Source organism: Drosophila santomea, chromosome 3L (assembly GCF_016746245.2).
Source record: "Drosophila santomea strain STO CAGO 1482 chromosome 3L, Prin_Dsan_1.1, whole genome shotgun sequence".
Taxonomy (NCBI): domain Eukaryota; kingdom Metazoa; phylum Arthropoda; class Insecta; order Diptera; family Drosophilidae; genus Drosophila; species Drosophila santomea.
The window spans coordinates 17,635,263-17,654,223 of record NC_053018.2 but is presented as its reverse complement, the minus strand read 5'-3'; the positions used below and the strand labels follow the sequence as shown (position 1 = coordinate 17,654,223).

General features: G+C 45.2%; 9 protein-coding genes across 10 annotated transcripts; 5 read left to right on the top strand and 4 right to left on the bottom strand.

Annotated features, from left to right (window-relative positions):
- The first annotated feature begins 1,328 nt into the window (after positions 1 to 1,328).
- LOC120448110 (endothelial differentiation-related factor 1 homolog) lies at positions 1,329 to 2,856 on the top strand. Its single transcript, XM_039629913.1, is given in 4 exon segments — positions 1,329 to 1,613; positions 1,715 to 1,838; positions 2,058 to 2,218; positions 2,575 to 2,856. Coding segments are annotated over 3 exon segments (567 nt in total). The 5' UTR covers positions 1,329 to 1,613.
- Positions 2,857 to 3,999: 1,143 nt separating this feature from the next.
- On the bottom strand, positions 4,000 to 7,559 carry LOC120448108 (nuclear RNA export factor 2). The gene is made up of 8 exons (XM_039629911.2): positions 7,522 to 7,559; positions 6,871 to 7,159; positions 6,346 to 6,801; positions 6,155 to 6,292; positions 5,940 to 6,086; positions 5,692 to 5,793; positions 4,497 to 5,627; positions 4,000 to 4,434 (listed from the first exon to the last, which is right to left on the bottom strand). Exons 2-8 carry the CDS (start codon positions 7,114 to 7,116, stop codon positions 4,129 to 4,131), a joined length of 2,526 nt encoding a protein of 841 aa, XP_039485845.2. The 5' UTR covers positions 7,117 to 7,159; positions 7,522 to 7,559; the 3' UTR covers positions 4,000 to 4,128.
- A 109-nt stretch (positions 7,560 to 7,668) lies between these two features.
- Positions 7,669 to 8,563, bottom strand: LOC120448109 (survival motor neuron protein). The gene has a single exon (XM_039629912.1). It carries the CDS (start codon positions 8,440 to 8,442, stop codon positions 7,756 to 7,758), a length of 687 nt encoding a protein of 228 aa, XP_039485846.1. The 5' UTR covers positions 8,443 to 8,563; the 3' UTR covers positions 7,669 to 7,755.
- A 941-nt stretch (positions 8,564 to 9,504) lies between these two features.
- LOC120448281 (26S proteasome non-ATPase regulatory subunit 8) lies at positions 9,505 to 10,515 on the top strand. The gene has a single exon (XM_039630210.2). It carries the CDS (start codon positions 9,591 to 9,593, stop codon positions 10,383 to 10,385), a length of 795 nt encoding a protein of 264 aa, XP_039486144.1. The 5' UTR covers positions 9,505 to 9,590; the 3' UTR covers positions 10,386 to 10,515.
- A 236-nt stretch (positions 10,516 to 10,751) lies between these two features.
- Positions 10,752 to 12,595, top strand: LOC120448280 (cytochrome b-c1 complex subunit 2, mitochondrial). Its single transcript, XM_039630209.2, has 4 exons — positions 10,752 to 10,916; positions 11,061 to 11,194; positions 11,253 to 11,556; positions 11,675 to 12,595. Exons 1-4 carry the CDS (start codon positions 10,872 to 10,874, stop codon positions 12,512 to 12,514), a joined length of 1,323 nt encoding a protein of 440 aa, XP_039486143.1. The 5' UTR covers positions 10,752 to 10,871; the 3' UTR covers positions 12,515 to 12,595.
- A 1-nt stretch (position 12,596) lies between these two features.
- Positions 12,597 to 13,547, bottom strand: LOC120448282 (syntaxin-8). Its single transcript, XM_039630211.2, has 2 exons — positions 12,934 to 13,547; positions 12,597 to 12,880 (listed from the first exon to the last, which is right to left on the bottom strand). Exons 1-2 carry the CDS (start codon positions 13,469 to 13,471, stop codon positions 12,720 to 12,722), a joined length of 699 nt encoding a protein of 232 aa, XP_039486145.1. The 5' UTR covers positions 13,472 to 13,547; the 3' UTR covers positions 12,597 to 12,719.
- Positions 13,548 to 14,086: 539 nt separating this feature from the next.
- On the top strand, positions 14,087 to 14,658 carry LOC120448444. Its single transcript, XM_039630458.2, has one exon. The coding sequence runs from the start codon at positions 14,150 to 14,152 to the stop codon at positions 14,579 to 14,581; it is 432 nt and encodes a 143-aa protein (XP_039486392.2). The 5' UTR covers positions 14,087 to 14,149; the 3' UTR covers positions 14,582 to 14,658.
- A 789-nt stretch (positions 14,659 to 15,447) lies between these two features.
- On the top strand, positions 15,448 to 17,018 carry LOC120449353 (polycomb group RING finger protein 3). The gene is made up of 4 exons (XM_039631763.2): positions 15,448 to 15,857; positions 15,919 to 16,071; positions 16,136 to 16,419; positions 16,535 to 17,018. Exons 1-4 carry the CDS (start codon positions 15,752 to 15,754, stop codon positions 16,658 to 16,660), a joined length of 669 nt encoding a protein of 222 aa, XP_039487697.1. The 5' UTR covers positions 15,448 to 15,751; the 3' UTR covers positions 16,661 to 17,018.
- On the bottom strand, positions 16,940 to 17,947 carry LOC120449354 (female-specific protein transformer). Of its 2 annotated transcripts, XM_039631765.1 has the most exons (3): positions 17,834 to 17,947; positions 17,248 to 17,591; positions 16,940 to 17,178 (listed from the first exon to the last, which is right to left on the bottom strand). In XM_039631765.1, exons 1-3 carry the CDS (start codon positions 17,874 to 17,876, stop codon positions 17,029 to 17,031), a joined length of 537 nt encoding a protein of 178 aa, XP_039487699.1. In that variant the 5' UTR covers positions 17,877 to 17,947; the 3' UTR covers positions 16,940 to 17,028. The 2 variants fall into 2 exon arrangements, with proteins under 2 accessions (XP_039487699.1, XP_039487700.1); XM_039631766.1 differs by lacking the exon at positions 16,940 to 17,178 and having other exon boundaries at positions 17,449 to 17,760; positions 17,834 to 17,927.
- Between the last annotated feature and the right edge of the window lie 1,014 nt (positions 17,948 to 18,961).

Sequence of the window (18,961 nt, the reverse complement as noted above, 5' to 3'; positions counted from 1 at the left end):
TTTTTGTGAGCTTATCTAAACGTGATAATTTATAACATAATTTATTTATTGCTGATCTCATAATTAAGCTTGTAAGTGCTTTGAATTTATTTTATTTTAATCGTTAATAGTCGCAGTTGAAATTTGGTTTTAAAGAAAAATTATAGATTGATGGAAAGTAATTAAAGTATAGCGTCGATTAAACTAACAATAGCGCGCCCCAAAGTCCACCTCCATCGATTCAGATTCAGACGTTCAAGTTTACTGCTTTGGCGGCACTAATCACACTTGCCTGATAACAACAAAACCTACAAGGAACTCTACCGTAGATCCTTAGTATAGATTTCACTTGAAATATCAGCGGACTTCTCCTCTCGGCAGATAAGTAATTGGCGCAGAACTCGAATTATCTGTCTTTCTGTGGAGATTACTGCCTGGAGATTACAGGCTGATGACATTCTCAAGTGGCACCGATCCATTATTGACACTTAAAAGCCGAATGCGTAACTATGACGTTAGTCAAGGACTTACTTGCGTCCCAAGCCCAGGGCATTTCTTTAAACTTTTGAAAAGCCCTTTAAACCTCGTAAAAAGTACTCCAAGTCGCCCCCAAGTCTGGTAATTTATTGTTGCATTTGTTAGTGGAAACTTTGATAAAAGCTCTTAAGGAGTAAGGCCACTTTTGATTGATTAAATATTAAATTGATTGATTGAAATTCAACAAAAATTAATGATTTTGATTTCAAGAGCCTTGCATTAATCATATTGACTGCTATTTAGCTTATTTGAAATTTAAGGTAATAATTTAAGTTATATTCGAATGTTCTCATATATAACAAAAATTTGTTTAAAATACGTAACGAAACGTACCCTTTGTTTAAATTTATGTATATATGACTTTTTCCCTAATAAACATTACACTTTACGAGTTTTTCTGATAACTACTATATATAGCACCCTCTACTCCCTTGTAAAGTAAAGATTTTTGTCTTGATTCGAATGAATGTATAAAATATTCTTTTATTTTAAAAATCACTTACAAAATGCTAAAATTTCTTCATAATAGTGTAAGAAAAGATGGAGATGGAGATGGAGATGTATGAAAACTCAAAAATCGAAAACTTTTTAAATATTACCTGTAAAACTATCGATAGACGTCATTGCGCGGCTGCAGGAGAACAGCTGTTTTTGCTGATATCGAGTTACGATAGGCAAAGTTGTCAATTGGTTGCCATTAATGGCAATGCAAAATATAAACAAACCACAAATGTTTATTTTTCCATGACTTATCCCATTAATTCCGATTAATTTGTTTTTTTTATTTCTTGGCACCTAAGTAGCCCCGGCTCATTAGTGTAAGGAAGGGAATAAAATTATACACAAAAACAAAGCAAAACAATTTCAGAGATATTTTTAAGGATCATTGATCCTATGCAAAATTGCAGGACTTTGAATTGCGCTGTTGAACTAATGCGGCAAATAGGATTTTTTAGTACAAAATCAGCGTTAGTCGACTACATTCGCGGGCGGAGTGGCGTTTAACCATCTGGTAACACTGAATTAAAGATAGTTCTGGAATTTCGTAGTTTTAATTACTAATAAAAGCAGAGCAAAAGCAAAGCAAAGCAGCCAATGTAAGTTCCATCGGACGCAGCGAGTCAACGAGGCGATTAGTTCGGCAGTTATTACTCATTACTTTTCATTTATCCGCGTCCACAACAAACCGACGAAAAAGATGTCGGACTGGGACTCTGTAACTGTTCTGCGGAAGAAGGCACCCAAATCGTCGACTCTAAAGACGGAATCGGCGGTCAACCAGGCGCGCCGCCAGGGAGTCGCCGTGGATACCCAACAGAAGTGTAAGTGCCGGCCAAACACCTCCTGCTCCATTGATGAGTGACCCCCTTTTGCGACCACACCACTGTCGTCTAACCTAGAATCGCCTCCTGCTGCATTGCGTGGCAATTCATTTGCTATTTGTGTCGTCGTTCCGTCGATTTCACAATCGCAAGCAAACATTTCACGCTGCCTGTGAGAGATCCCCTCTAGTAATGACCCAATCTAACCCTCTCGTACAGATGGTGCTGGCACCAACAAGCAGCATGTGACCACCAAGAACACTGCCAAACTGGACCGCGAGACCGAGGAGCTGCGCCACGACAAGATCCCCCTCGATGTGGGCAAGCTCATCCAGCAGGGACGCCAGGGCAAGGGCCTCAGCCAAAAGGACCTGGCAACTGTAGGTTCAATAATCATTTTGAAAAAACCATGAAACCATGAGATTTAAAGTGAAATATTGCACCTATTACATTGCATTGTAGATAAAGAATATCCAATATCCAAACTAAAGAGAACCAGCTTGCACTTCATCGCTTTCTCTGTATACCTTAGTTGTTTTTAGTCTTTTTTTCAATCATTAGACTTCCACCAAATATTTGTAAAATCTCTAATTTATACAAAATACACTGGAAGGTAGCTTTCACCTCGGCCAGTCTTTTATAACCTCTTAAGATTAGATATTTACAATTAATTTTGTGACCTAACTTTCAATAAGTTCAGATATTTTCTTATTAACTCGAGCTTCATCTGTTTTAGAAAATTTGCGAAAAGCAGCAAGTGGTAACCGACTACGAGGCCGGTCGCGGAATTCCTAACAACTTGATTCTGGGAAAAATGGAACGCGTTCTGGGCATAAAGCTGCGCGGCAAGGAGCGCGGCCAACCAATAGCGCCTCCCGGTAAGAAGTGAGACGATGCTGCCGCGTCGGCCGCCAGTGGTGCTCCTCACACGACCACCTCAGCACGCAGCGCCCGGCAACAGAACCATCAACACCCGGATTCTGGAGGCTGGAGCACTGTAAGCGGCAGACGCAAATGAAGCATTATCGGGAGGCTGGAGAACCAAATCAAATCGGGTCATACAGCAGCAGCTGCAGACGCAGCGAACACAGAAGCATACAAAACCGAAGATCTAACTAATCACCACTATGAGCGCCAATTTTGCAGTTTTTTGTCCAAGCCAAGGGGTTAGCGGAATTCGAAGCGCTGGCCACTTGCCAATCCCTTAACTGATAAATTAACCATTGTAATTACCCAAAACACATACAATCACACACGAGATGCACACAACCCGGAAACGGAAACGAAGACGGACGTGAAACGCAAAAGACTTATCTGATATTAACGCGCTCATGGCTTGGAGTAGTGTTATTCGTTCATTTTGGCATTAGAGTTTGTTTTGAAACTTGATCTAAGTTATGGAATTAAAACCAAGACATGAAAAGCATGGAAAACACTCGAATTTCTTTCAATCTTTTTTACACACAATCAGTCATACTGAATATTTGCATGAACCATCATTACCATTCAGCTAAATCCATTGAGCAGACACACATTAAATAATATAAATTCTTAGAGCTTAGTCGGACTTTTCTCCTTTGTAATTTATCGTGTAAGGGTCTTGAACTGTGCGTTTACTAATGCATTATACATATTATACAAAAACATATGCTTAATGTATTTAGAAACATTTTCTAGTCTACAAAATATTTAAATATTTAAGCGATGGCATTTTCTCGATGTTTATTTCCCACTGCCCAATCCCCATTCCTCCGCAGCTACGGATTCAAAGTCCAGGGTATACAGCTCCCGTACGTGTGTAGAAAAGAGACTTCTCTTTGCAAGTGATTAATTCTTAATTATCAAATAAATGTTTTCGGCCATCTTACATTTTAATGGTAATCTAAAGTAGTTTTATTGGGATGTCGAATTCGCAACATAGGTTCAGTATTTATAACAAAGGATGAAACAGAGGTAACGAAAAACCAGTAAGACAAAAGTTTCCAGCAATATTGCTGATGTATGAAGCGTAAACACAAATAACATGAAAGCACCACTTATTTAACCAAAATTTAAGACATCAAGAATGGGTTAGCGATTCGTATGGCAATTATTTTCATTCCGTTCGATTCTTTTAACTTCCTAAAGCAACAGGAACTAAAATAAAGTAATACAACAATGGTTTGTAATTGTGAGTTTAAATTGTCATTATTAGCTTTAGTGGAAATTCTTAATCGATTGACTACAACTATTTTTGGATATACTTTGGTCAGTGATCAATATTTTCTATCAAGCTTTAGTTGGATGTATCCTAAGCGAAGGCTAAGTCTGGGATCTCGTGATCCGCGTTCTTCTGAATGAACAACTTAAGGGCTCGCTCAAAATCCCAATCGGCTTCCTCCACAATCGCTGTGACCCAAGTGGAAATGAGTCCAGTTACCTCTTGAAACAGTAGCAGTTTGTGATCCTTCACATCTAGGGAGTCCTCTTCGACATGACGTTCACTTAAATCAGGATAATTCACACTGAAGGCGGTTCGCATTAAAGTTTTCGATGGATTCATTATGTGTAGACGTTCGTTGGCGATCTTTAGACGACGAGCTCTCTTACCCAAGCCCTAGAATATTACAAAAATAATTCATGTTTTATCATCACATTGCTAGTATTTTCATAACTTACGAAGTTCGCTCCACCGAACTTGACCACAAACTGCCGGCTAAAGCCCAGAAGGACACCACCAATATCAGATCTGATTCCGTGTCCGGTTCTCGTGCTAGGTGGCTCGTCCCGCAACAAACCAGTCACATAGATAACCGCCATATTCCCATCGTAGTGCATTACATCCGTCTGCAGGGAGTGAAAGTCGTGGGTGACCCGTGGCAGTTGCAACAAGATCTCCACGATGTCAGAAGAGCCAAAGAACACGCCATCGCTTGCTTTGGAATAATCCTTGTTGCGAAGATTTCGTGCGTGCTTGTTGTATTTAGATATACGCTGCAATATCTTGGGAGTCTGGTGATTTTGAACCACGCTGTAGTTGCATGTTAGAGTAAAGAGCGAGTCTTCGGAGTAATACTTGTACAGATTATGACGAAGCTCATCGTTTTCGAACTCCCGGAGATAGTTTTTAAGAAAGCCACCCACCAACTCGTAGGCACCTGTATCGCAAAGAAAGTTTTTCTGCACAGACTGGCCGGGATTCGTCTGCAGGTCCACGCCATCCAAGGTGGTCAACTGTGGAAAAACCTCCTTCACGGCCTTGACATACTCGCTGGGAAGTTTGTAGTTGCGGCAGAGTTTATTTCCGTGAAGTACCAGGGACTTAAGAGGCAAGTTTCCAAGACTGTTGATGAATGCCAGATCCTGGACCCAGTTGTGGCTGAGATCTACCGCTCGCAAGCAACCCATCATGCCAAGGACGTGGGCTCCATCCAGAAAAAGGATCTTGTTGTGGCACAAGCGGATCTCTGAACAGGTAGTCATGAACTTTCGCGATGCTACCGACAGTACGTAAGTCAAAATCTTTGACGAGCTTAGAGACACCACCACGTCCTTCAGACATTCTTTGTACTGAAATCGTTCGAGATTTAGCATTCGGTTTTGTGCCACATAACATTGTGACACAGCCTTCTGTATGCACTCCTCCGGATCGACGTGATGCTGCTTAAAGGTGCTCACATTCATACGTAGGTAGTAGCGAAAAATCCGATTGTCGTTCGGAATAGTCATCTCTAGGTTGCAATTGTTTACCAAATGTGCGATTTGATCAAAGCAGTTACGCACGAGGAAAACGTGCTCCGTGTTAATGTACTGGATCACGCAATATAATATGTTGTTAGCAAAAAACTGATAGGAATCAAATTGGCAGACTCACCTTATAATAGCAGGGATAAAAGTTGCTCAGGGTCGGATCGAGACTAATAAAGAAATAGTCAAAGAACACCTCCTGGTTAAATTCTTTAATGGGATCGGGTATCTAAAATTATTCATATGTGTAAGTTGACTTGCACGATAATAATTGTTGGAGGATAGTAAAAGAAACATATCTGGAGATTTTTCGCTTTTACTTTCACACCATGGGATGCAAATATGTAGTACCTAGGGATTCCTAGGTAAACCCACCATAAAGGCATGCCAATGCTGGCTGTACTCAAACTCGGGCAACTTCCACTTGTTATTTGAATCAAGCCGCGCTCCATCTATTTCCAAATCGATCTCCACATCCAGAGGCGAAACGGACTTGTGCAGCATGTTAAAAGGCTTTCCATCCTGTGAAGCAGTTTAAAATCAGGAATTTGGTGACTTTGCAATAGGAAGACGACCTGTTCTGCACTCACCACCAACTGGAAGTTATTCTCAAGCGATCTAATGCTTCCCGGAAAGTTGGATGTCTTTACAATGGGATTGTTCTCCAGTAGCAGTTCTCTGGCCCGGAATTGTTCCAGCGCGCGACACAAGCGCTCGGCCGACTTGATCTGGACAAGAAAATTTATACAGGATCTATTTAAACCGGGAGGAGTCAACTCACCTTGTTGCCCCTTAAGTCGAGCAGGGCGTAGTCCACATTGGCGAGTAGCATCAGCGGTCGTACATCCCGAATGCGGTTGTTAGACAATATAACTCCGTTCAGCCGTAAGAATTCAGAGTCGTTGTGGACTATCACCTGACACACGTTCATCAGGATACTCGGATTGGCCAGGCTAACCACAATGTTTTTGAACTCCGGATGACCTCCAAAATTGTCCAGATTAAGTAGTCCATCCACACCGTCTCTTTGAATCAATTGTTTCATCAGTCTGGTGACTACCCTTGCGATGTGGAGCGTTGGAGTTATTTGGTCTCGTCGGTACTGGGCCACGCCTAGTTGAATACTGATAGGAATGGAGGCGCCTCTTTCCAGATTGATGGACAGCCGCTGTTTGAAGAGATTATCAATGGCCGCCTTGCAGTTCCTGGCCAGCAGGGTATCCGCGCTCTTTCCACGCTGAAAATCAGGCAAGATTTATGAAGTTTAAATTCCATGTGTCGAATGGTTGAGGAATGTGAAATCCACCTGGTAGAACACCGGAAAGAACTCCGCCCCGTCTACCGCCTGGTACAAGGCATCCAGGATTATCTGCTCCGGATTTGGTGAGTATACTAGGCGGCCCTTATGATGCACTGCGATCTCGATCCAATGGGTACCCGGAACTCGATCGCCGTAGCTACTGCAGTCGCTGAAGACCGTCGGGTCCGGATAGTCCAGCTGGATGGGCACCGATCCATCGCCAAAGTCCAGGACTCTAATCTGGTTCGGCATTGCAAACGAGAAGAATTTACCACTTTTACTTCAAATCGTAACCCTGCAAAATAAAGGATGCATATGACAGTGTTGAAAACGGACGGTAAAAAGATCTAAAACTTTATTTAAGGTCCGTTTGTTGATTTGGAAAAATGGAATACTGTATACTCTTTTCTTCTCTATATCTCAATTTTAATCATTATAACATATATTAAGGAAATAATTATAAAACAGATACGTTCTTAGAAAGTTTTAAAAGATAATCTCTATATTATATAATATAATATAAAAAGATATCTTTGGCAGGAAATCTACGGAAGTGAACAACAGACTAATCAATAGATCGAGATTTTTTCGATTACTAATTTGTATATAGCCAGCTAAAACTAAAGTATTCTATCGAAGGGTAGGAAAATTCCGTACAAATTTTCCGAGAACTCAACCGCCCGCCACGAAATGTGTCACAGAACTGACTTTCTTAAGTGGCCATATGAAATATCAACCAAAATTTCTGCCTGCCTCGGCATTTTTTCCATTTAGCTATTGAAACAAGATCCCACCATATGGACATTGACTCTTTAACATAACAATATTTAATTGGTTTGTTCGCTTAATATCTACAAGTCTTTAGAAAAGATGTGATGAGATGAGATGGAATTACTTCTTGGGTGTCTTCTTCTTGGCGCTAGTGCTGGTGCTGGCTTCTTTCTTTCCCTGGTAGAGGCCCGTATAATAGCCGGACATGTACCAGGCGGTGAGCATGGCCACGAAATCCTGCTCGGCACCGTCGCCTTGTCCGACAATCATGGGCGGTACTGGTGGCATGGGCGGCATAACCAGTCCCCCAGAGATCCTGCTCCTTCCGGAAGATTTAGGAGTCTTTGGATGACCACAAGCGACAGCGGATGACTTGGAGCGGCTTGGCTGCTCGTCCTCCTCCTTCTTGGCGACGAGGAACTGCTCGCGACGCACCCGCTTGCCCCAAGACGGCAGGAGGTCCAGGAGCAACACCTCCTGCTCGTTCTCATAGCCCAAATAGCGAATAACGCAGGTGCCCTTCTCCTCGTTAATAGACACCACTGCGCCCTCATAGTCCAAACCATCCACGTAGGTGGCCCTGGCGTAGTCACCCACCTTGAAGGACACCGGTTCCGGGCTGGCGGCCGCACCAGTGGCCGAATCCTCGACAGCTTCTTCGTCGGCAGCGGCGTTCTCCTCCTCGCGTTTGTTGGTGGAATCTGCCAAACGGCGGGCCAGAGCTTCGCGGGCCAATCCCACCGACTCGTCGTACGTCTTCACCAACAGGGAATCATCCCACACCGCGGTGTTGGCCTCATCGGACATCTTTGCTGTCAATCCTATCACGTTTTCAAAGGAAGAATCAAGCTTTGACTTTTTATGCGAATTTGCAGTGTGTTGGAAAGCGCGGGCTAATCACCCGCATTTCACAGCACTGACCAAAATGCAACTATCGCTTAGAGATGGACAACGTATTAGATGGAAGAGCTATAATGTATAAACTTGTTTTGGGAATTCCGTTAATCTGAAATATTTTCTTATTGAGCATTGTGAAGACGTGTTCAATATTTTTGCAGTTAAGCACCCAAATGAAGTTTCGATTGCTTCAATGATTTCCGAATTCACTGATTTAGGAAAACCTACCAGGGAAGTTACCAATTCTACCGTCAATTGTTGGAGGAATCCCAGGTGCGCGAACTATCGTATTCCGATAATGGGGATTCGAGCTTGGACGAAGAACCAACTTATAGTAAAACACGAGAAACTCCTTTAAGACGGTTTTCCATTCTTAGACATCAATCCAATAGCCACGTTTTCAAGGTCGAGGTAACAGACGAAAACTGTGACAATTAAGTATCGGATGGAAATGGATCGGAAAATAGAGGACGTGCCAATGATAGACTGCATCCATGCCCTCATTGCCTAAAGAGTTTTTGGATAAATTCAGCACTTAAGCAGCAGTTGCGAGCTCACACAAAAGATTAACCGTTCATCACATCTTTCAGGACATTTTGCCATACACAAAGAAAAACGTCCGTTGTTCCAGAGCCCCCACTGCTCTTCGAATTTCACACTGCCTGCCAATCTTAAGAGGCATTTGATAATCCACACAGGCAAACGCCTCTTCAAGTGCTCCCAATGTAAAAAGGCTTCGAGTTCACTTGAGGAGCCACACAGCAAAGCGGCCGTTCCCATGCACTAAGTGCTCTAAAAGTTATTTCACGAATAAGCAGCTGCGCAACAGCCCAAAAACCCACAAGGATATTAACAAAATTCGTCTCAAAAGTTAATTATTTACATAAAGGATAAATTAATTTAAATTTTCCAGCCCATCGATATCTTAATAATCGATAAAGATTCGATAGCCCCCACCGCTATAACGACCCGACTACAATTGCCATCTCTAAAAAAAAGCGAAAATCATCTTGGAGGTCTGCAGAAAACATTTTAGCTTGAAAATAACGATCTAAAGAATGGCCAACGTGGAAGCGCTTTACAAGGAACTGATCGCCGAGTGGGCGAAGCGGCCACCAAACACCGTTAAGTGCGGACAGCTGCTGGATCAACTGAAAGTAGCGCTCGTGAAGCTGGCCTTCCTGCCGACGGACGGAAACGACGCCCAGAGCTCCAAGAAGCAACTGATCCTGGCCAGGAGCGTGCTTGAGGTGGCCGTCGAGCACAGCGTGCTCAGCAAGGACCTGCTTGCCTTCGAGCGCTACATGGCGCAGTTGAAGTGCTACTACTATGACTACGCCAAGATTATTGGCGAATCGGAAAGCAAGTATAAACTGCTCGGGCTGAATCTGCTCTACCTCTTGTCCGGCAACCGGGTCTCCGACTTCCACACGGAACTGGAGCTGCTCTCCGTGGACGTCATCCAGCACAACCAGTTCATTCGGCCTATCTTGTCCCTTGAGCAGTATATCATGGAGGGACGTTACAACAAGATCTTCCAGGCCAAGTCGACGGTGCCCGTCGAGGTGTATAGCTACTTTATGGATCTGCTGATTGAAACGGTTCGCGATGAGATTGGTGCCTGCATTGAGAAGTCCTACGACAAGATCTCCGCCAAGGATGCCGCCAAGCGGCTCAACCTGCGCGTTCCCGACGAGATCAAGGCCTTCGGCGAGAAGCGCCAATGGAAACTAGAGGCTAGCGGCGACTACAGCTTTACGGACCGTAGCGTCAAGCCCAAGGAGCTCCTGCCCTCCGAGGAACTGGCCGAGCAAGTGCTCAGCTACGCCCGCGACCTCGAGATGATAGTTTAAGTCTACAGCAGCCTTTAATGATCGACAGAGTAATGTTAAGAAAACAGTTCTAACACGCTGGATACCACAGTTTTTATAATAATATGTAACTATATTGAAAACAAACAGAAATTAAAGCTTAAACTCCTAAGCCAGTAGTATTTTATTTTTGCAAGCCTAGCAGTTTGAAACCAACGTTTCACAGCCAACTATTTTATACATGTTTCTGTGTTAATGTAACTGCCAAAAAAGCATTTAATAAATTTGTCCAATTGTCAAATTATTTTTCCCACTTCTAGATCACGATATTTCGAAAATCCCGTGACTTGCTCTAAAGTCACAGCTGTTACCCAGTGTGACCGTTTTTGAGAGCCTTGAAATAGGTCTTAGTTGAAACCTGTGCGACGGCCACACTAGCGCGAACGACCGTAAAAATTTTCGCTCTGCGATTATTTGTAAAGAATTGCTTAAAAAGCAAATAGAAGAAATTATAGCATAATCCACGCCATGGCTTGTAACGCTAGCAAGACGTCGCTCCTGCGCGCCATCGCCGTAAGTCTCGACTTAACCAACAAATAGTTACGGCAGCGAATCTTCCCAACGGAAGGCTCGTGTTACGTAAAACACCCGAAGTTGCCATCTAAACAATGTCGAATGTAACAAGAATTATTACAATTCCATACCGTTTTCCGGCAGAAACGAGGCTACGCCACCTGCCCGCGCCCCGTCGGAGACCTGTCCGCCGTGAACGTCAAGGTACTGGAGAACAAACTAGTGGTGGCCACCGCCGATGCCACTCTTCCCGTTTCGCGCGTGTCTTTGGTGCTGGGGTGAGTCCACGGAGCAGTATCCAATAGCTTGGAGTATCCTTACCTGAATCCATTGCAGAGCCGGATCCCGAAACGAGGCATACGACACCCAGGGAGCCTCGCACCTGCTCCGTTTGGCCGGAGGGCTGAGCACCCAGAATTCGTCCGCCTTCGCCATCGCCCGCAACATCCAGCAGGTGGGCGGTACCCTGACCACATGGGGCGATCGCGAGGTCGTCGGCTACACGGTGACCACCACAGCAGACAACGCCGAGACCGGACTGCGCTACCTGCAGGACCTGCTGCAGCCAGCCTTCAAGCCCTGGGAGTTGGTCGACAATGCCAAAACAGTGGTCAACCAGCTGAACGCCGTCTCCACGGAGGTAAGCCCACAATCGAGATTCTAAAGCGGCCCATGCAATCATCATTGCTCTAGCAAAGTTTTAGCTCCTAGGAAATCACACATCCAAATAACTTTGAATAACTCCATATCCTTTACAGCAACGCGCCATTGAGCTTGTTCACAAGGCTGCCTTCCGCAACGGCCTGGGAAACTCGATCTACTCGCCCCGCTTCCAGCTGGGCAAGCTGTCCTCCGAGAGCCTGCTGCACTACGTGGCCCAGACCTTCGCCGCCGGCCGTGCCGCTGTTGTGGGCGTGGGAATCGACAACAACACCCTGGCAGGCTTCGCACAGACCCTGCAGTTCCCCAGCGGCGGCGGCAAGGCTGCCTCCGCTAACTGGTATGGTGGAGATGCCCGTAAGGACACTTCTGGCCACCGTGCGGTCGTCGCCATTGCTGGACAGGGTGGTGCCGCATCGAACCACAAGGAAGCGTTGGCCTTCGCCATTCTGGAGCAGACGCTCGGCGCAAAGGCCGCCACCAAGCGCGGCACTTCTGCTGGACTCTTTGGCGAGGCTGTCAACTGCGCCGGCGGCGTCGGTGCCTCTGTCAAGGCTGTGAACGCCAGCTACTCGGACGCCGGACTTTTCGGTTTCGTGGTCTCCGCCGACTCCAAGGACATTGGCAAGACCGTAGAGTTCCTGGTGCGTGGCCTGAAGTCTGCTTCGGTGTCGGAGAAGGATGTGGCCCGAGGCAAGGCTCTGTTGAAGGCGCGCATTATCTCCCGGTACTCGTCGGACGGTGGTCTGATTAAAGAGATCGGTCGCCAGGCGGCGCTCACCCGGAACGTGCTGGAGGCAGACGCCCTGCTCAGCGCCATCGATGGCATCTCGCAGTCGCAGGTCCAGGAGGCGGCCAAGAAGGTGGGCAGCTCCAAGCTGGCCGTCGGTGCTATCGGCAACCTGGCGAACGTGCCCTTCGCCTCCGATTTGGCTTAAGTATATAAACACCTGTACATCTGTTAACCGTAATGTAACGACTAAATAAACCTGATCAAGGGGAACGATCCGCGAACGTAACTACTTATAAATCCTACTTTAATTGGTGTGTACATAAATAATCAAACTTTGGGTTAACGATAGATAGACATTCCACGCAGGTCACACTATAAGCCAATAAAACAAATGGAATGGTTCGTAGCAACTAGACGAAGACCACGACGATGATGGCGACAAACAAGGCAATGATGACGAGCCAATAGCCCCAGGTGCTGTCTCGCCGGTTGACCTGTCCAATGCTCTGTGTTTCCCGCTGCACACCCGTTTCCACGCGGTCCATGGCGTTAGCCAAGTTGTCAAGGATATCTGCAAGTAGAAAGGGATTAGCATTGGCAGCGAAGGGATTTGGGCACACCCACTGTTCTGGTCCTCCACCTCGTTACCCAACTGTGTGGCCAGTTGGCGCTGTCTGGACAATGTGGCTGATAGCACCTCGAGTCCTTCGTTCTGTTGCGCCAGCATCTCGGTCTTTCTCTGCTTCAGGGCCTCCACATCCAATGCGGTGTTCCGCGAGGGATGGCTTTGACCCGGCAAGAGATCCTGATCCTGCCAAGCAGAACCGGATGCCGTCAGGACATTGGAGCGGGTGCTGTTTGCGAACTTCTCACGGATCTCTCGCAGCTGCGAGGTGAGTCTGTCCCAGTCGATGCGCCGCTGCTGCAACTCCTCCTCGGGGCTCGTCTCCCAGGTGATGGCGTTGTCCAGCACCACCTTTAGGTGCTTTACGTCCTTGGCCAGCTGCTCTATTCCGGTCTGTATGCTGCTGGTCAGTTGGACGTACGAGCTCGCCTTCTGATTGAGCTGCTGACGCTGGTTGAGGTACACCAGCAGCTGATGGCGCAGTCGCTCGCAGCCCTCGTACTCGATGTCCCAGGAATCGTGATCCACCAGCGCCATTTTTATGAGTAATGATCAGAAACAGAAAACTACGCCTCCAGGAACCCACACAACAAAAACAATACCACAGCAACAGCTGATAACTGATAGCTGCTGGCAAATAAGTAAGCGCGAGTACGGTCACACTACTCGTAAGGAGTAAACAAATTGGATCAAAATCATTTTGGTATCGGCCGAAAAAAAAAATTATGCCAGAGGACCAGGAGATGAATTATGCGAGACGACCAGGAGAAGGAATATGCAGATTTGGCTGCAACCAAACAGGGGAGTTACTACGAACTCTTCCAAAGAACAATTGAGAAACCAAGGTTTAAAAATCCCTACCTACAGATACTCGTATTAAAATATAACACATATAAAACATTATACTTTTAACAAAAAAAATAAAAAAACGTTACAAATTATAACATATGATTTCATGTAAATCTCTACAACTTTAAGACTTTCGCAATTTCCACGTTCGCCAGGGAGTCAAATAATTCCACGACATTTTAAAGGAATAGCTCAGGAAGAGCTGTAGATATTTTTAAGAAATATATATTTAATTTAAATAATTTTTTATGAACTAGTGTGAACTATTTACAGCTCGAATATAATAATTCAAGCTGGTCACTCGAAATGATGTGAAGTATGATTATTTGGCCCTTAATTCCTGAAACTACTCTCAAAAATTAGGAAATGTTTTCCAAATTGCTTCCAATTCTGATTCTGCACAGTGGTCGAAGGGCGTATTCCTTGTGCTCGAAAATCTACTCCATACCCACACGTAATCACACCCTAACTGGCCACATTTTAAAGGTTCCAAACCTACATTCGCAGGAAAGAAGTTATGGCACCCATATTGTTATCCGGCATACAAGAGACCGATTCTACACCGACATTAATGAGATCCGAGCTGAATTGCGGTACACCATCAGGGACGGGGTGATGACCATCAGGAGCACCAACGTCCCGAAGGAGTTGGGCGGACATGGCATTGGGAAGCTACTGGCCAAGGCGGCACTGGACTACGCACTGCTCAACGGGCAATTCATTGTTATCAAGTGCCGGTTTGTCCAGTACTACATCGACAAATATGAGCCGCAATACGCCGAGTACATACTGAAATAGGCAATCCAACACAGCGATCCAAAATTGTCAAAACTAGCAAACTAAATGAAGACAAATAAATCCCCTGCACATACGTATGTCTGCTTTCAGATTGGTTAATTTGCTGCAGTTTGAAAATTCATATGAGATATATTTTGAATTGATTTGGCTCCATTTAATTTTTGGACGATTATTTAAAAATGACGAAATTAAATGAAGAAATAATAGTTATCTTCATTAAATCTATTTTGTTTAGCTTCTAAAAACAAATTTTTATGCATGTTGTTCTCGAACATAAAAATATGTAAGCTAGTTTGCCCAACATTTTATAAATTTCAATTTTGTTTTGTTCAAAAAGGGTTACAATTTTTAAATCCCTATTAAGCATAAGATAGGTAATATTTTTTGGTACATTGTTTTTTGGGGGAATGATAAAAACTAAAAAATTAAGTCAGCTTTTCAAATAGAGCAGTGTGACCGACCCGAATTCAGCAAATGGGCTTGCCGGACTGGTGCCACCCCCACACATACGATAGTTGCCACCGGGCCGGCACGGTGAACAAAGTCACGATATCGATACGGTGACACAATTCACCCACACATGCATGCATTGGGTCACGATAGTTGCGACTTAAAGTGTGAAAAATCACTGGTTTAGAATGAGCGGTATTTATAAATATATCGGAAATCGGCTGCCAGAAACTGTAAAAAGAGTAAGGAATTTGTATACTTGACTCATATTATTTAGCATTAGCGGTATGACACCTACTATTTTCTTGAAACCTCAACTATAATATTAGTAAAGCCGCTACTGCTCGTGACAAGCCGCCAAAGCTGTGACTTGTCGCGGCGAAATAATCGCACCTAGTAACAGGTACGCAACTATCGCCCATCCCTAACTCACACGTACACACAATTTATTTAGTCGTGATTTCTATTTTATTTGTTTCAAATTACAACCAAAAAGGAAACAAATCGCGACCAAAAACCGCTGGCCACAATGCCGAGTGCCTGTTCAACCGTGCGCGAGCATTCCCTTTAATCGGAAGCGAGCGCGTCCGCCGTTTTGAGCGTTTTCCGCGCGGGAGTGGGAGATCGGAAAATCCGCAGCAGGGCAAGCCATCGGTCCGCAGCAAAATAGGGATATATAGGCTATAGTAACGTAGTTCCGCAAACTATCAGGGGGCCAGCATGGAGCGGCGTGTGAAGTTGAAGACGATCAATCCGCACATCACGTGCAAGATCTGCGGGGGCTACTTCATCGATGCCACCACGGTGACGGAGTGTCTGCACACATGTGAGTTGGTCCGGCATGGAACACCACCTGCCCAATAACGCCAGTGTTGCTGCCCTTACAGTTTGCAAGAGTTGCCTGGTAAAGCACCTGGAGGAGAAGAAGACCTGCCCCACCTGCGACAACATCATCCACCAGTCCCATCCCCTGCAATACATCAGCTTCGATCGCACCATGCAGGACATTGTGTACAAACTGGTGCCGAAACTGCAAGAAGGTTGGTTCGAGCGTGTGTTTTCGTTTCTTCTTCTCACTCTTACCTCCAACACGAACCATTCCAGATGAATCGCGCCGGGAGCGGGACTTCTACAAGAGCAGGAACATGCCGTGCCCCAAGGACATCACGCAGAACCACGAGGATGACAACGAGAAGGTGATGGACGCCCACGCCGAGTCCGACTTCCATCGCCTGGACGAGCAAGTGAACGTGTGCCTGGAGTGCATTAGCAATAACTTCAAGAACCTGCAGAGGCGCTTCATTCGCTGCAGCTCGCAGGCGACGATAACGCACCTCAAAAAGCTGGTGGCCAAGAAGATCCTCAACGGCATTGAAAAGTACAGAGAGGTAAGCTATTTAGCTTCCACAACAATAACTTCTGAAGTGAAAGCTAAGCCCGTCAGGGTTTATTTACTTGTACGCGCATACTAAGTGCTAACCACACACACATCTTATCTTTCAGATCGACATTCTGTGCAACGAGGAGCTGCTCGGCAAGGATCACACGCTGAAGTTCGTCTACGTGACGCGCTGGCGCTTCCGGGATCCGCCGCTGCGGCTGCAGTTTCGTCCACGGGTCGAGCTCTAACCACTGTTTTAGTATAATGCCACAACAAATGATCTATTTTTATAATTTATTGACAAAGCGTATATATCGTAATTAGGAGAGTCGCTAGTGTTAGTCCCCGAAACCATGAGTGTATGTGTAAATGTGCATGTATAAAGTCGTAAGTATATGGTTATCCCTCCTAGTATTAAATAACTTCCTCTTCCTAACTCGTGTGCCCCTTTTGTTGCCGCCGTCTTTGCTGCATTTGCTCATGATTTAATCAACGTTCTCCGTTTGCAATATTTTATGTTCTCCTCCTTTAGTTTGAAATATATATGTATTTATTATTTTAATGTACAAAACACACGAATGTAAATAAATTTGTAATTATGACGAATGGCGTCTGTTTAATATGGGGGGCGCCACGCGTTTCTGTAGCCAAACCGCGGAGCTCCCATGAACGGCTGTCGCTGGCGAAATCTGTAGGGGGCAGGTGGAAACGGCGGAGGATGTGGTAGCCGTTGGTATCCATATCTTTGCTGCATGGCAGACATCCCCTGCAAATGGGTTTAAATTATATTTATAAATAGCTTATTAATGTCTCGTATCGTAATAAAACTACTAACGTAGAAATCCTGGGGTGGTACTTGCAAATAGTAGTTGATGATCTTTGGCTGTGGATTATACCGATGCGGACTCCTTTGGCGGTGTCTCCGTTCACTGCTGCGACTTCGGCTGCGATTGCGGCTCCTAGAGCGATGGCGATGCCTTCTGTCGGAAGACTTGGATCTGGAGCGAGTGCGTCTAGAGGATCTGGGCGATCTTTGGCGCAGCCTTCTCACCCGATCCTGTTCCCGAACCTCGTCCGCAAAATAGGGAACCTTGTGCTCCTTCTTTTTGCTGTCCCTCTCGCTTCTTCGCCCATGGTGTTCTCTTTCTCGCCGGGATCGCGAGCTGGTGCCACGGGAATCTACATGAAAAGAGAGGGGTTAGTCAGTCCATCCAAGCCATCGTGCTTGGCGCATCTTCGGAGGTGGAATCCATAATGCGCAGTTAAAAGTCCCATTGTCCAAGCTTCTTTGTCTGTCTGCTCGTCCAGCGTCCATTTTCATCCATTTCACATTTCACACAATATGACACTAGAAAAAAAACAACAAAAAGATGGCACTTGATCAGATTCTGATCAGATCGGATATACTATATAGTGGGTACCTCGATGATCAGATCCACAACTGCTGTCGGCGTCCATTTTCATCGGAAAATGATGGGAATGAAATAATGCACTTTTCTCGGTGTGACCGTATTCGGCTTGCACCAAGTGTGCCCGCCCACTCACTTTTCGACGACCTATCCCTACATAAACGTTACTTTTTGAATATTTGAGAGCAACATATATACACGGCGAATGTTGTCTTCCAAATGGTTTAGCGTTTGTGGCTTATCCGCATAGACCAATGACTTTACATAGCCCCACAAAAAGTAGTCTAGCGGTGTTAAATCACAAGATCTTGGAGGCCAATTCACAGGTCCAAAACGTGAAATTAGGCGGTCACCAAACGTGTCTTTCAATAAATCGATTGTGGCACGAGCTGTGTGACACGTTGCGCCGTCTTGTTGGAACCACAGCTCCTGGACATTATGGTCGTTCAATTCAGGAATGAAAAAGTTAGTAATCATGGCTCTATACCGATCACCATTGACTGTAACGTTCTGGCCATCATCGTTTTTGAAGAAGTACGGACCAATGATTCCACCAGCCCATACAGCGCACCAAACAGTCAGTTTTTCTGGATGTAACGGTGTTTCGACATACACTTGAGGATTAGCTTCACTCAAAATGCGGCAGTTTTGTTTGTTGACGTAGCCATTCAACCAGAAGTGCGCTTCATCGCTAAACAAAATTCGCTTATGAAAATCGGGAACAACAGCAATCTCGTTTTGGGCCCATTCGACGAATCTACGCCTTGCTTGATGATCGTTTGGTTTCAATTCTTGCACGAGTTGGATTTTGTAAGCACGCAAACCAAGATCCTTCCGCAAAATCTTCAATAAAGTGGATGGACACAGATCCAATTCCTGTGCTCGATGGCGGATGGACTCATTCGGGTCTTCCTCAATGCTACGCTCTACAGCAGCAATAGCTTCTTCTGTACGCACCGTACGGCGTCTCTGGGGATGCGAGTTATCAATAAGAGTAAACGCGGTGCGAAAACGGTCCATGGTTAATCGAATTAACTGCTCTGATGGACGATTTTGTCGACGATAAAATGGACGTAGTGCGCGATACGTATTCCGCACAGAACCATTATTTTCGAAATAAAATTGCACTATTTGCAAGCG

What these genes read in the sequence shown, in the direction of transcription:
- LOC120448282 (XM_039630211.2), bottom strand. Translation starts at nt 13,471, where the DNA reads ATGGCGCTGGTGGATCACGATTCCTGGGACATCGAGTACGAGGGCTGC. An exon ending in CGAGGTGGAGGACCAGAACA is followed by an intron (nt 12,881 to 12,933) that starts GTGGGTGTGCCC and finishes TTCTACTTGCAG; the next exon opens with ATATCCTTGACAACTTGGCT.
- LOC120448280 (XM_039630209.2), top strand. Translation starts at nt 10,872, where the DNA reads ATGGCTTGTAACGCTAGCAAGACGTCGCTCCTGCGCGCCATCGCC. An exon ending in CGCTCCTGCGCGCCATCGCC is followed by an intron (nt 10,917 to 11,060) that starts GTAAGTCTCGAC and finishes GTTTTCCGGCAG; the next exon opens with AAACGAGGCTACGCCACCTG. An exon ending in CGCGTGTCTTTGGTGCTGGG is followed by an intron (nt 11,195 to 11,252) that starts GTGAGTCCACGG and finishes AATCCATTGCAG; the next exon opens with AGCCGGATCCCGAAACGAGG.
- LOC120448109 (XM_039629912.1), bottom strand. Translation starts at nt 8,442, where the DNA reads ATGTCCGATGAGGCCAACACCGCGGTGTGGGATGATTCCCTGTTGGTG.
- LOC120448108 (XM_039629911.2), bottom strand. Translation starts at nt 7,116, where the DNA reads ATGCCGAACCAGATTAGAGTCCTGGACTTTGGCGATGGATCGGTGCCC. An exon ending in TCTTTCCGGTGTTCTACCAG is followed by an intron (nt 6,802 to 6,870) that starts GTGGATTTCACA and finishes CCTGATTTTCAG; the next exon opens with CGTGGAAAGAGCGCGGATAC. An exon ending in AGTTCGGTGGAGCGAACTTC is followed by an intron (nt 4,435 to 4,496) that starts GTAAGTTATGAA and finishes GTAATATTCTAG; the next exon opens with GGCTTGGGTAAGAGAGCTCG.
- LOC120448281 (XM_039630210.2), top strand. Translation starts at nt 9,591, where the DNA reads ATGGCCAACGTGGAAGCGCTTTACAAGGAACTGATCGCCGAGTGGGCG.
- LOC120449354 (XM_039631765.1), bottom strand. Translation starts at nt 17,876, where the DNA reads ATGAAAATGGACGCCGACAGCAGTTGTGGATCTGATCATCGAG. An exon ending in TTGTGGATCTGATCATCGAG is followed by an intron (nt 17,592 to 17,833) that starts GTACCCACTATA and finishes CTTTTCATGTAG; the next exon opens with ATTCCCGTGGCACCAGCTCG. An exon ending in TACCACCCCAGGATTTCTAC is followed by an intron (nt 17,179 to 17,247) that starts GTTAGTAGTTTT and finishes ACCCATTTGCAG; the next exon opens with GGGATGTCTGCCATGCAGCA.
- LOC120448444 (XM_039630458.2), top strand. Translation starts at nt 14,150, where the DNA reads ATGTTTTCCAAATTGCTTCCAATTCTGATTCTGCACAGTGGTCGAAGG.
- LOC120449353 (XM_039631763.2), top strand. Translation starts at nt 15,752, where the DNA reads ATGGAGCGGCGTGTGAAGTTGAAGACGATCAATCCGCACATCACGTGC. An exon ending in GGTGCCGAAACTGCAAGAAG is followed by an intron (nt 16,072 to 16,135) that starts GTTGGTTCGAGC and finishes GAACCATTCCAG; the next exon opens with ATGAATCGCGCCGGGAGCGG. An exon ending in GCATTGAAAAGTACAGAGAG is followed by an intron (nt 16,420 to 16,534) that starts GTAAGCTATTTA and finishes CTTATCTTTCAG; the next exon opens with ATCGACATTCTGTGCAACGA.